This window comes from Buceros rhinoceros, unplaced genomic scaffold (assembly GCF_000710305.1).
Source record: "Buceros rhinoceros silvestris isolate BGI_N320 unplaced genomic scaffold, ASM71030v1 scaffold45839, whole genome shotgun sequence".
Classification (NCBI taxonomy): Eukaryota; Metazoa; Chordata; class Aves; order Bucerotiformes; family Bucerotidae; genus Buceros; species Buceros rhinoceros.
Window position 1 is genome coordinate 671 of NW_010432944.1, and position 13911 is coordinate 14581.

The following is a 13911-nucleotide window of genomic DNA, read 5'->3' on the forward strand; positions in this document are numbered from 1 at the left end:
AGCACAGGAACAGCAGAGATGCATAAAGGCTTTGGAAATCAAACATTGTGACCCTTCTTCCCTTCTGGAGCTCCCTTCCATTCCCCACAAATCCCACGTATCCTGGGGACAGGCGTTGTGGCTCCTCTCTCCCAGTTCCTGCCAAGTGCTACAAAAGAGGATTTGGCTGCGTTTCCCCTCTCCTGCAGTGGAGCCGCTCAGCCCCTCCTCACACCCTGCACCTAGAGAGCTGCAGACAGCAGCAGGCACCCAGGCAGCTGGAGCTCCTGCTACGTCCTTCCCGGCTGCTGCAGGAGCAGAACAGAGCCACACCAGGCTGATTTGATGCCTACCATCACCAGAGCTGGCGGAGAGGCCCTTCCCAAAGCACTCTGATCACTAAGTGGCATTAGGTGGACAATGGCAAACGGTGCATCTTTCTTCAAAATTTAAGAGTGAAGTTGGGCCATGGATACTCCCAGGACGTCTCCCTGCTGCTCCCAGAGTGCTCAAATACAAAGCACTGGTCAGATGTCACTGTTCCTCCTGAATAGTGGCCGAGTCTACCGCACAAACAAGCAGCCAGGGGGATGGGGATACAGTTTCTTCCTTCCCCAGAAGTCAGGTCAGCAGCACGGCAGGGCTGGCAGGCAGCTGAAGCTCTGACCCTGCTCCTTTCTCAGCTCACGTGGAGAACAGAGGTTTCTCCCCCAGCTTTCAGGATGCCACCTCACTGCCTGGAAGCAGCCACACATTAGCGGTGCTCCACAACCCCTGCAGATCAGAGCAGGCCACAGCAGCTCGTGGATGGGTGGGGATGCTCCAGGGGAGCAGCTGAGAAACAAGGGCGCTTTTTTTTTTGGTCTTTTTCCAAGGGCTGCTCTGCAGAACATGGAGTCAAGTGGAGGATCTGGCTTCCCCCCAGTACAGAGTGGAAAACGTGAAATCAAAACAGGTGGGGAAACTGCTCTGAAGTGTTGTGACTACGACCACCAGCAGATCTTGGGGCACTTCCCCACCACCTGCCCATGGTGTGGAGATGCTGGGGAAGGACTAGGTACTCTGCTGGCCACCCTGTTGAGTTGCCTTTCAAACAACATCATGTGAACCTCCAGATCTCGACCCAAAAATGAAACAAGCCATGTCCTTCACCTGAACACAGCTCCAACACCCACTGATCTGCACGTTTGCAGGAGCAGAGCAAATAGCAGAGGGAAGCTGGGAGCTGCCACCCCACACCTCTGGAGGACACATCCCGCAAACTAACGTTTCAAAACCGAACCACCGGGATTGCCCCCCACCACGGGGTCTGGTCCATGGGAACATCCTCTCCTTCCCGGGGGTCAGTGCTTGCTGGAGTACAGTGTTTCTTCCTCGGTGTCTGTTTCATCCTGGAATTCGTGGCTCAGGAGGGACTTCTTTGAGCCAGTGGACATCATGCGGATTTCGTCCTCGTAGTCATCGTGGTGCTGCCGGAGGCGGTGGAAGCCATCCTTGTGTCTGTTGGACTTAATGGAGCAGACGCACCAGATGATACAGGCGGTGAGAACCAGGGCAGACATACTTGCACCTGCCAGAGAAAAGACAGTCAAGGTAAGGCCATGTTCCCTCACCCAGGAGACTCAGGCTTGTCACCCTCTCTCTCCCCTTCTACAGTCACAACTGTGTTCCTCACTTCGCTGTGACCCTGCTCCTTCCTCCCAGGAAACATGTCATGCAAGACGGCTGCTTCCACAGCAGGGCTGCACTAACTTTATTTTCTGTGCCCACAATCTGGGATAGCATCACCGAGCTCCTCTGCAGGCCACCGGGTACACACTCTGGCCTCCCCAGCAGCTGCCACCTCAACCAAAGAAAAAAAAAAAAAAGCCAGACAAAAACCACCACTCTCTTAAATGTTTACCTGGTGCCACATCACTCCAAGAAGCCTTGGGGAGGGAGCAAGATCTTCTACTCCCAGTGCTACGCACCCATTCTAGGCAGTCTGGACCCTTCAGACCCCTGCAACACTCTCTTCTCCCTCCCTCCCATCTGCTAGCCCAGCATTCCCAGATCCAAGGCTTGCTGGACCAGTCTGCAAGGCCAAGCATGTGTTCAGAAGGGAAAGCAGGAGATGGCTTAAGCCTGCAGGATACTTTTCCAGTTCAGTGAAGGGTCATTGTCAGCGTGAACTGGTACAGAAAGCGAAGCTCAAAGCTTTGATCAAAAGAGTCACTTTACCTGCCACAGTCACGACCAGCTCCCTTGGCAGCCCAAATATCCTGTTCTCCGTGTCGAATACGATGAACACAGAGCTGGGTGCATCGTGACGTACAAAGACCTGCAGAAAGACGCGAGCTCAGACCCTTTCAGAGCTTCTTCCTCTGTGGGGCGTCCAGACAAGAGATACTTGGTGACCAGGGCAGACGCCAAAGTGCAATGGCAAGAAAAGCTACTGCCCAAAACAGCCCCCCTGTGCTGGGAAATCCTTCTGCACCCGCTGGGTGAAGGCACAGAACAGCTGCCCTGGGCCCAGCAGCTACACACGGCCAGCTGGGCAGAGCCTGCACCCGCCGGGGAGCGCTCTCCGATATGCTCACATACCTTGACGTGCTTCGGCTGGTACCCGTCAGCGATCGCGTCGATGTTATGCAAACCGGGCGCCAGGAGCACGTGGAAATAGCCACCTTCTTTAGTGTAGACCCTCAAACCCTCGTTAAGGACAATGGTGGCTTTAGAAATTGCCTTGCCACTCTTGTCTTGGACGAACCCATGGACTCCCTTCTGAACCTGAAACACAGCATTTCAGACCCTTCACGGTCAGGTCCAAGCGTATGGCATGTAACTAAAACCAGATCCAACCTCTCCCTCAGAATCCAGCCCACTCCCCATCCCTGACCCCCATATCGAATAAAAGTGCACAACACTGCAGGGACTGTGCAGCCCACCTTGAGGCAACCCAGCACTGATGTTTAACTCTCTGGGCCACACGTTTCTTGGTCACTTCCTGCCTCCAAGCAACCCATTCCTCCTACAGTCTCAATTATGACTGTCTGTAATTACACACGGCACCAACACGACCACAAAGACTCCCCCCACCGCTCTCTTCCTCTCCCCCTCCCCACCCGGCCCACTAGCACTATCCTCCCCCAGCCTTCGGCTCACCTCCACCAGCATGCTGAGCAGCGACTTCCTGTGGTCTGCCCACAGGTCAGGAAGCTGCCCGGCGCTCGGGAAGTAGCAGCAGCTGGTGTAAACAGTGATCTCCGGACAGTGACCAAAGGCAACGCTGAAATCCTGCAAAAACCAAACCCGGTTACAACAGAAGGGGTGGGGGTTAAAAAGCTTCACCAAGTGCAGCTGGAGGAGGGGAAGTTTTGCCCAGACATCAGGACAAATACGCTTTTTAATGCCGTTCAGAGAGGAAAAGCCTTGTGCTGTGCTGAAGTACCTTCATACTTCCCCAGTGACTGTGCCACTCAGAGCCGCGGATCACCCCGCCGGGAATATTCTCATCTGTGGGAGCAAGGATGCGGCTGTCAGGCAGATCTGCTCCCAGCAGAGGCGAGCGCACGCTGCCAAGGGGTTAAGGGATGCCACCACACATACCTGACTTATTTGGGCAGCCTGGCTGGCCCAAGTGCATCAGCTGATGGTTGTTTGCATACAGCGATGCCAAATGCTTCAGCGTTTCTTTGTTCTCCACTGCAAAGAGAAGAGGGAGACTTTGAGAGGGCAGCTCCCGTTCGCTGGAGGGGCAGGCTCCTGTTCTGACCCTGTGTTAAACAGTGGCACTCACTCTTCAGGGGCATTCCAGACTTCCTCTAACACTGAGGGGGATCAAAAGCAGACTTTATACTGGCTTTGGCAGAGGAAAGGCTGAAACACCATTGTAGGAAGGGAAATGGTAAGTGTTCTGATCCCCAGCTGACCCCAGTGAGGTTTTATAGCTTTACCCAACAGACTGTCAGCTCCACATCCAAAGAGCTCTTGCACCATGCAGTCACGAGCTGCTGCAGAGACAGCCCCCGGGAACTGCAAGCAGGGCCCTGGGCAGGCAGTCATACCTGTCTGCGCTGGCTTATCGTATGGGTAAGTGACAAGCAGAGATCCTCCGTCCAGCGCAACAGAGAGGCTGAAATCCTGCTTCAGTATCAAGTTCTCCATGATGGCCCTGGTCTCAGGCTCTCGTGCCCCCGAGTACCGTGAGTAATTGCCTGTAAATCCGAACAACAAACAGAAATGGGAATTGACACCACTCTCCTCTGCTATTAGAGCAGCCAGGAGAAACACATTCTTTGTTTAGGTCTGAAATCAAGTCTGCTGCATGTACCAAAAGGTATTTGCTGGATCTCAGCAGACACCCCTGACAGATCAAGCACCTAGTCCACAGCACCCACAGAGGAATTCACCTGCAGAGCTCAATGGACTAATGGGCTCAATGGAACGTGACTGTTCCCCCCAGCCCTTCACTCCCGTGATGCAGAGGGTATTTCATGTGAGTTTGCTCTCCTCAGTGTCACCAAACTGACACTTTAAGCAATCATCTGGGATGATCCCAGCCGAACCTGGCCACAGAGAACACCAGGAAGGGTGGGTGAAGCACTAATCCTGTGTACAGGGACAATGGCCAATACATGGACACCAAACAGGCACAAGAAGAGGATAGACTTGGCTTTAGCTTGCTTTACTTGGGAAGTCTGTGTCCAGATCTCTGCCGTGAGCGTTAGTCTGGCCTATTTTTGACGTGCAGCCTCTCTCCTGCGCTATCTCACGTCCGTCCGGATTCAGGGAAGGCACAATCACAATCCGCGTTCGGTCAATCAGCTGAACGAAAGGAGGAGGAGAAACAAAATGCTGTTAGTAGGGTTCATTCTCCGTACATCTCACGTGCCTGGATCTCACCCTAGGAACTGCAGCTAGAGGTTCCCACTTGCCCCATGGATCTCACAACATCTCCCACTACACACAGGATCACTGCAGGCCATGAGCCAGTGTCAGCCAGACAAGTCTCTCGTCACGAGCACAGTCTTCTCAGGATCTCTCTGGAAGGCTCCAGGATGGCCGCTCACCTTTGTAACAGCAGTGTTCTTCTTGTAGTTCATGCACAGGAATTCTGCCAGGGCCAGGAGCAGCTCCGTACCAACAGGAGCGTTTCCATGAATACCAGCCACAAAGCGGATCTTTGGCTCCTCAGGCTCAGACTGGTTGGGCTTGTTGGAGATTTCAAGGGACCAGATCTGACGGAACTCAACGCTCTGACCCAAACTGCCAAGAGATGAGAAACTGTCAGGTCAGGAACAGAGCTGCACCCCCAGCCTGACCCTACAGAGAAATCCCAGTATGGAAGGGAACCGCTGCCAACCTCTAAGAGGAGGCTGCAAACACCAGTGACACACAAACACAACCACAACCACACCAGGAGAGAAGGTTTGCAGCAGCACTGAACAGAGTTCACCGTGAACACCCGTTTGAACTCCAGCATCCATGCAAAATGTGTCCAGATACAGCGTAGAGGACACCCAGTGCTCCATCTCTCCCTGTATCACCTGTAACGTCACGGTCAGTGTGGAGCTGCTAAATGCCTCTGTGCTTCCAAGGCGGGTGGGGGTGTGTGCGGATTATTTGTCCTTTAGAGCAGGATGCATCTGGAGGTCAAACCAATTCATGAAGCCCCCAGTGCAGAGGAGAGCAGCAGGACTGTTCCAGCAACGCAGAAGTTGCTGCTACAGTCACACCATTAAGTCAGCGAACGGAATGGCAGCAGAGCAGGGAACACAATCAGCGCTGATGCAACGGGCAGGACAATAGAGGCTACAGATGAGAAAAGCAGCCTTGGCACCAGCAGGGACAGCTCATGAGCACGTCGTGCCTGGTAACGCCAAGCAAATGAGGTCCTGGGACAAAGGGGTTTGTGCTTTCTGAAGCTGAGCGAGGGAAAGCACTACAGGTCTCACAGAAAAGCCAAGGACTGCAGCAGCTGGTCTGCTGCAGGAGGGCAGAGACCTCAGCTCAGGGCAAGCCAGCTCAAACACGTCACACACGACTGAATTCAGGTCTGAAGGCAGACAACTGAAAAAGGCCGTCTGAGACTTGTAAGTCAAATTTGATCACTTTTGCTGGAGACTCTTTAGCAGGGAAGATGTCAGAAAGGATTTGGATGAGGGAGGAAATAGAGAGGTGGAAGAGAGACGTCTGCAGGAGCTTGGGATGAATTTCACCAGTCCCAGGCACCCCTGGGGAACTGATGGCACCACAGGTTTAAGTCAGTAAAATGATGCCTCAGGAAAAAGCAGGAGGATGCAGCTGCAAGTCCGTGCAGTCAGTGCCCAGCCACCATGCCCTTACATGTGGGGCTCCCTCCAACTCAGGGACCGCAGGGAGGGGAGGGACAAGCTCCCCATCTCCGCACTGCGTCATGGCTCGCCATTTCGCTACATCCCTGGGCAGGAGCTGAGCGCTGCTGCTTGGAGCTCTCACCTGGTGAGATTGGTGATATGCGGGTAGTTCAGATAGAGGCCTCGGAGGAACTCGGAGAGGTCCTTGTAAGGGCGGTATCGGTACGGAGCAACATCCCCCGAGGAGGTGAGCAGGAGGCGCTCCAGGCCCTTCTCGGCAGAGAGGTCTTTGATCAGGGTCTCAAACTCCTTCTCGTTGGGGTCGCTGGTGTCTGGGGTGTTCAAGTCCGGCACTTTCCCCTCCTCCGCTTTGCTGTCTGTCCGTGAAAGAGTGAAGTTGACCTGCACCCCACCTCTGCTGCCAACTTCCACTGTCTTAGTGACGGGATCATACCTACCCAGGGACAAGAAGGCACGAAGAAATGTCAGGGGTTCAGGGCCTCACATAACAAGCCATCTCTCCTGACTAGACACTCAGAGGACTGCTACTGCTCCCCTGCTGAAAGCGAGAAGCGTCAAAACGAAGAGCAAGAACACTTCAACAGGACAGGGGAATGGCAGGAGGACACGAGCAGCTCAGGACAACATGGTGCTGAGCTGCTCCTGGCTCAGGTGTTGCAGGGTTACGTGGCAGACTGGCAGGACAATGAGTCAGGCTGCTCTAACGCAGAGGTTTTGGCAGCAGTTGAGGTGATGAAGTAATTTCTGCGGGCAGCTGCCCGCATGAGAATTTCCCCTAGAGACACTATGTTATCACCTCTTTCCCCACAGCACCTCCAAACATGGGAAGGTTTGGATTTCACACCGGTGCCAGGTGAGCAGTCCTTGTCTTCAGGGTGGCATCACATGGCTAACTTTGCCCAGGCCAGAGGGCAGGAGAAACACCTGTGACCTACATCTGCTGCAGGCAGAGGCGATGGGACTGCTCCTGCCTGGGAAGTTAGTCATGCGGCTGTTAGTTCCTCGTGCCATGGCTTGCTCACCCTCGGGCAGACGCTGTGATTTTGTATGTCCCCGGGACCAAGAGGCGCCAGTAGTCTCCATCCTTATAGGTGGTCACTGGGTGGTTGATGTCGGCAACGCTGATGGTGGCGTTGAGAATGCCCCTTCTGTCCACAGCATCCAGCACGAATCCCCAGACACCGCGGTGAACCTGCACACAGACCCGTAGCCCTGCTGAGGGCCAGCCCTCGCCCTGCCTCCCACTCCATACAGCGCTGACACCCAGATCCCACCAGCTCCAGCCCAGGAGATTCAGCATTCCCAGAGGAGCAACAAGTTCCAAAAGGGTTCAGGTTAGACTTGCCAGCAGCTGGTGTGGACAAAGATCACCCGATGAGTACAATGAGCAATTGTTTGGCTCAGGGTGCCACCACAGCACTCTGTCCACACCTTTGTTTGCATGCCCCAGGTGTACAGCACTACCACCAGCAGCCCTGGGCGAGGATGGGAACAGCATGTAAAGGCCACTGCAGCCTAGGGAAAACCAAGGTGGTGGTAAACAAGCCCACACCTGCATCACCAGGCTGCTGTTTCCATACAGGTCCCTGCTACACTGAGAAGGAGGGGAGAGCCAAGACCCATTCTGATGGGGATGATTTCTGTGGAGCAGGCACCCAGTCTGGCCAGGACTCTTCAGCCCACAGATTAGTCTGTTCACTCTGGCAGGTCTAATGCAAACCCCAGAGGCAGCTCATGCAAGTGCTTGGGGTCAAAGTGCCTCACCTGCTTCATGAACTGGAGCAGAGAGCGGCGATTCTGCTCCCAGTACTTCGGCAGCTCCTCGCCTTTTGGGTATTTCACGCAGCCCAACTCAATGGTCACTTCAAAGCAGTTCGTATGTAAGTAATTCCAGTCTTGCATCCCACCTACAACAGGAACGTAAAAAAGGTTTCACAAGGCGGCCTGAAGGCAACTGTACCGCAGCTCAATATACATATATACCTATCAGGGAGTAAGAAAGATGAATTACAAACTAACGTGAGCATTTTATAGCTGCTTTCACAGAGAGCAGGATTCGAGCTTCAAAGGGATGCCAAAAGAGCAGACAAATACCATCCTTCTTGTAAATACCTTTTGTGCCGATACACTGCTGTAAAACCTTATGAAACTATTTTGCTAACAGCCAGAAAAACTACCCTATAAACTCCCCCAGGAATAACTTCACCTGGGTACATTATTTAAGAAGTTATAGAAGAACTCTCAGCAATCCTGGCTGACCAGCGCAGAGCTCGTGACTGACCAGACTGAAGCCCTTGACCTGCACATGCGTTAACGGGCAGGTAAACAGCGCAAGAGGCCCTGCCTCTACCTCACCTGGAACGTTGTACCACTGAGCCCCGTTGGTGATGCCGTGCGGGAAGTACTCCGTGGGGTACATGTCCTTACAGGGGCTCCCCTGGTACATCTTGGTATTTTCCTAAGAGACAAGATGCAACACGTGAAGCCGAGTCTGCACTCCGCAGCTGCTGGCACTTTTGTTCTGACATTAGTCACACATGCGGGTCCACGCAGACCTGCGTCTGTTGGGCTGCAGCACAGACAGACTGCACCCAGGCCAGACCCACAGACAGCCCTGCCCTCCTCCCGCCCAGCTACAGCCCTTTCTACCCCCTTCAGTGCACCGGCCCCGTGCCGGCACAGAGCGCTCCTCTGGCAGAGCCTGCAGTCGGAACACACTGGGCACCCAGCCCTGGGGTGAGAGGTCCCGCAGGACCCTGCTGCCGTGCCTGCGCCCTGCTCTACCAGCCGCTCAGGAGGCTGCCGGCAGCATCCAGAACCCAGCAGGATGTGCCTGTTCACCCATTAGAACTTCACCTTGGAATAGGAAAGCGCCAGCTGCTGAAACACTGCGTCGTCCGGGGATTTACTGTATATGGCAATTCCTTGTTCATCGTCGTCAAAGGGGTAATTAACCACAAGGGAACCTGCATGGGAAACAAGCCTTGACTCGTACTCGCACGTTTTCCAAGGGATCCCTCAGCCTAGGAGGGGAAGTTTCTCTCTTCTCCAGAGTGCCAAGTCTTCTGTTTCTCGAGACTCGGCACTAAACAAAGCATTAAACTCGGCGGCTAGAAGAGACAACCAAAGCACAGGGAGACATCAGATCACACCCAGCCGGGAAGGTGAACCCAAAGGTTGGGCTCTTCCACGCAGGAGGGACGAGCGCACCCTCCTAAGAATTGCTCTCACAGAGGAGAGAAGGCAAGGGAGGAATTTCCCAGGACACGCACGGTGCCCTCGGCCCAGCTGCTGTAGTTTTTTCCTGCAGGCACTGACAGAGTAAAATATCTCTGGCTTACTGACGCTTTCCCTGAGCAAGCTGTACCAACGGCACTGTGGAACCCCAGCCACCGGCACGGCTGGAGAGCTGCCAGCTCCCTCGTCCCTGCCACACACGGCACTCCTGCTCTGTGAAATTAAACACGCACGAAGAAAGCACCTGCAAGTTACCACAGCTACAAGCCGGCAGACAAACTGTCTAGGGAATAAGCTGCAACAGAGAGACTTCATTTAGATTGCTCCGAAAAGATAATTAAATTACAGCAAATGTCATCGTCCCGCCATGCAGTTCAAGGCAGGGAACCCTCAGGATTACATCCCATCCCTTCACTTTACAAACACCGTGAGGCCTCCAGCAGCCACAGCGCTATTATCCCACTTCCAGGGGCTGACCAGCCGCTGACAAGAGTCCATCCCCACCTCCCAACAGGCGGGGAGCTGGTTGCTCCCTGACGCGGGCGCTCCCTTCAGAGGAGAGCTGGGATCCTCCCAGCAGCCTCCTCACCTCCCTGCAAATGTGCCTGGGGACACTGTTTTCACCTCGATTCCAGCTTCTGATCCACCTTCCCGAAGCACGGACAAAAGGTTTGGTTTACCCCCTTTTCGTGCAGGCCCTCTGGACATGGCCCATCCCTGCTGCAGGAACCGGGCTGCCTTTGCTCCTGCCACTTCACAGCAGCGCCAAGGGCAGAGCGTCCTGCGAGAGCTCCTCAGGTCGCACCTGGGATGCCACAGAGATCCAGCACCCTGCAAACCCCCACCCCTCAAAACTCAGCGCGAGGGAAGGAGCGCGCTTTGGCTGCAGTACCTCCGTGCAGGTTTGCCGAGAGCACAAACGGGTAACTCCTCAGCCAGGCCATGACTGCGAGAGTTTCTGGCTGCAGCGGGTCCGCCACGTTGAAGAACTGGTCTGGGAAGTTCCGGTTCAGATCGTAGTTGTTGCTGTTGTTTCTGCCAACGGTACCTCCTCTATCTCCTGAAAATTCAACACACATTCAAGCTCGCACCCTGTGCAAGCTCCCACTTTTGTGCAGGGGCTTTGTCCTCTTACTTTAGAGCTTACAACTATCCATTAATGGCCAACAGCAGCGAGTGCTGGCTTCCTGCACTCCTGGTGATGGGACGCCCACGCTCTCCTTCAGCGACAGACCTGCTCTGCACACAGAGGGGTCTGAGGGCTCTTTCAGCGGGTGTTTGCACAGGCTCTCCATCCAGCCAGACCTCAGCTAGCAGAAAAGCAGTGAACCATGACAATCCCTGCAGCCGGATGCCACGACCGCAGAAACCTCAGAGCTCACCTTCTCAAACCAGCCGGACAAGTTCTTTGCCAAACCCCAGCAGAGCTCTGCTTCCAGAAAATCAGCCTGGACAGAGGTTGTTCTGCCAATCCGCAAGAGCCATGCAGTTTTACAGACTTCCCTGAAGGATGTTTTTGCCAATCTCAACAATCATGATAAAAGTCTGTATTATCCTTGGACGAGAGCTCTGCAAGACAGCCTGGCCCCGCACCACATGGTACTTAGAGCGTGGACCAAAGCGCAGCCGCTATGAGCTGTGTCAAAGGAATGTCCTTTTTTAAAATAAGTCCTGGGATAGCCACAAACCATAAGGGGACCCAAACAGGGGCAGCATATAGCACTGCTGAAGCAGAAGAGCTCTCTCCAACAGCTTCAGGAATCAGCTGACAACCCACACCCTGCAGCGCGTGGTGCACCCACTCATCCCAGAGCACACGCCAAGCCCCCTCCCAGCCCCCTCCTGCCGAGAGCCCCTTGCTCCAGCAAGGCTTCCCGATTCCTCAGAGAGCTACTGCGAGCCCAAAGGCTTTTCTCAGAGCTAGAAACCCCACTGATGTTTCAGCAGAGACAGCAGTACCTTCCTGGGACTTCTCATAGCCGTCAGGGTTCATAGACGGCATGATGTGGATGCGCGTGCTCCGAACCAGGTCAGTCACTTCAGGATCTGTGCCGAAGTTCTTGCAGAGGTACTCAATGAGGTTCAGGAGAAGCTCTCGCCCCACAACTTCATTCCCGTGCATGTTACCGATGTACTTGAACTCTGGCTCGCCTGCGGACAGACGGATACACCAAAGAGACAATTATAACCGCTACATTAAAGCTTGGAGACATCTCACCACCCTGAGCATTGCTCTCGGGCCTTTCTGCAGGGCTGGGGGCATTTACACCTAAAATTGACCCTTCTGCTCCCACAACACCAAAAAGGACAAACACTGTTTCAGGAAAGACCCTTGGTCCTTCTGTCCCCAGAGCTCCATGACCAGCACAGATGTCCCCAGCAATGCTCTTTAACTCACAGCAGTGCCACCCATGGCACGTGCTCTTTTCAGAAAGGACGCTGCAAGGAGCAGCTCAGCCTCTCTGCAGGCAGGTGCCCGCTCCACACTCCTTTCTGCTCTGTCCACAGTCTCCCAAAGCAAAGGATCCGTCACTAGCGCCACTAAGGACTTCCCATGTTACCTGCTTCATGGACGCCAGGGTTGTCAGAGATCTCCATCACGTAGAGCTCCCGCAGCTCCACCGACTTGCCCACAGAGTAGAGCTGGGTGATATTGGGGTACTCGTTGGCGTACCGCCGCAGGAAGATCTCCATGTCTGAGAAGTGATGGTGGCGGAAGTCCACAGGTTGGATGGGTTGATGGAGAGAGGTTGGGCTGGGGGCCTCCGCCTGCCCAGGGCTGGGGGCAGTAGTAGGGACAGGGGCAGGCGTTGCTGTGACATTAACAGATGGTGGCATTACAGTTGGCTGCAAGGAGAAATCTACTTCTGTTGCAGCTCCCTCCTTCACCTCGATGTTCTCTCTGGTCACTGGTGAGTAACTATGGAAAAAAACAGTGGCCTTCAGCAAGGAGGTTCTGCAGAACAGAGGCCAAAGCCCCCTGCAGCCTCTCCACCACTCCGGCCTGCTCCTCCAGCCTGATGCACTGGGATGTTAATGAGTACGTGAGAGATTCACCAGTGAACAAGCTGATGGGACTCGTCCCACTGCCACCGGACCCCGCTACCCAGCTGTCCCTGCTGTGTCACAGAGGCACGAGTTCCTGTTTAGACTCACTGGGGAAGAAGCCATAGGAGTATCGCAGGGCTCGCCCAAGGGCAAGCTACACATTGACATCCAGACTGGAGACAACACAAACTCTTCCTGGGATGACCCCACTCCACTCACTCCCTTTGCCCAAACAGCAAGACGCACGTTCATACATGCTTCCAGCCAAGTCCCGTAAATACACAACAAGATGCTTTGGGAGAAGTGAAGGACGCGAGCAGTTGGCAGTGTGGACACAGGCTGCCAGAGACATTACCCCGCAACAACTGCCGTCACGTTGTAGGTCCCAGGCACAAGCAGTCGGTGGTAATCACCAAACTTGCCCGCTGTGATGTTATGAGCAATACCAGCAACAACGATGGTCGCGTTCTCCAGGCCAGCTCCAGTGACCGCATCCCTGACGAAGCCTTTCACACCGATGTGGACCTGAGGAAAACAATGCAAGAACCTGGCTGAAGAGAGGCAACATCAGGGGAACTGTGTCCTCAGCCAGCAAGAACCCCCTGTCCCTCCCCAAAAGCAGCCCCACAGGACAGCTGCCAGGCAGAGGCACCCGAGGGGCCACAGCTCAGGCAGTGCTCAGCCCAATGGCAAGGACAGGAATTCCAGCGCACCCCGGGAAGGCAGCAAGATCTCAGAACTGACTCTCCTTCAGAAATCCTGTTTCATTGACACAGGCGCCCAATATGAACACAGCAGGGTGCAGGCCATACCGAGGGACGAAATGCAGCTGCCTCCCTTCCCAGATTAAACTGTCACCTACTCAACTCATACCTGGGCATCTGGAGGCAGCCTGGCAGAGGTCTCTGCAAGCCAAGGTCTCAGCAGAGCTGATGCTTTTGAACATCGTTAGAGACTCATGGCACTGAGGCCGTACAGGTCCTCTGCGTTACTTAGTGAGATCGGCACTGATCAGTGCCTCTGTTTAACACCAAACCCCACAGGGTCCCGCTGGGCTCCCCGGCCATGGAGGATGTGGGAACTGTGGCAGAATCACAGAGCTGTACAGCAGCTTTGCAGCCACAGCCCTCTGCACAGCGAGTGCAGCAGCTGCCTTACCGCACGCAGTGAACAAAGCCACAAGAGCAACAGAACTTGGTGCTCTCAGCCCACCACCAACACGCAGGTTTCGCAGCTGCTGCTCCCACACCCCGTCCCAGCCCGCTCTACCTTCTCAATGAAAGCAAGGAGAGACTCGCGGGTGTTCTCC

The 13911-nt window shown here is 54.6% G+C and overlaps 1 protein-coding gene across 1 annotated transcript in view; it reads right to left on the reverse strand.

Moving 5' to 3' along the window:
- Window positions 1–1232: 1232 nt before the first annotated feature.
- Window positions 1233–13911, reverse strand: part of CPD (carboxypeptidase D) — a 21297-nt gene continuing 8618 nt past the window's right edge. The window contains exons 4-22 of the mRNA XM_010143935.1: window positions 13872–13911; window positions 12958–13127; window positions 12116–12474; window positions 11514–11705; window positions 10447–10614; window positions 9174–9283; window positions 8673–8775; window positions 8082–8224; window positions 7340–7509; window positions 6439–6750; window positions 5031–5226; window positions 4650–4785; window positions 4026–4175; window positions 3568–3663; window positions 3410–3474; window positions 3124–3255; window positions 2563–2748; window positions 2204–2299; window positions 1233–1549 (exon numbers count right to left, since the gene is read on the reverse strand). The exon at window positions 13872–13911 is cut by the window's right edge and continues 12 nt beyond it. Coding sequence (XP_010142237.1) covers window positions 1415–1549; window positions 2204–2299; window positions 2563–2748; window positions 3124–3255; window positions 3410–3474; window positions 3568–3663; window positions 4026–4175; window positions 4650–4785; window positions 5031–5226; window positions 6439–6750; window positions 7340–7509; window positions 8082–8224; window positions 8673–8775; window positions 9174–9283; window positions 10447–10614; window positions 11514–11705; window positions 12116–12474; window positions 12958–13127; window positions 13872–13911 — 2959 coding nt within the window. The 3' untranslated portion in view covers window positions 1233–1414. The remainder of the gene's footprint in view (window positions 1550–2203; window positions 2300–2562; window positions 2749–3123; window positions 3256–3409; window positions 3475–3567; window positions 3664–4025; window positions 4176–4649; window positions 4786–5030; window positions 5227–6438; window positions 6751–7339; window positions 7510–8081; window positions 8225–8672; window positions 8776–9173; window positions 9284–10446; window positions 10615–11513; window positions 11706–12115; window positions 12475–12957; window positions 13128–13871) is intronic.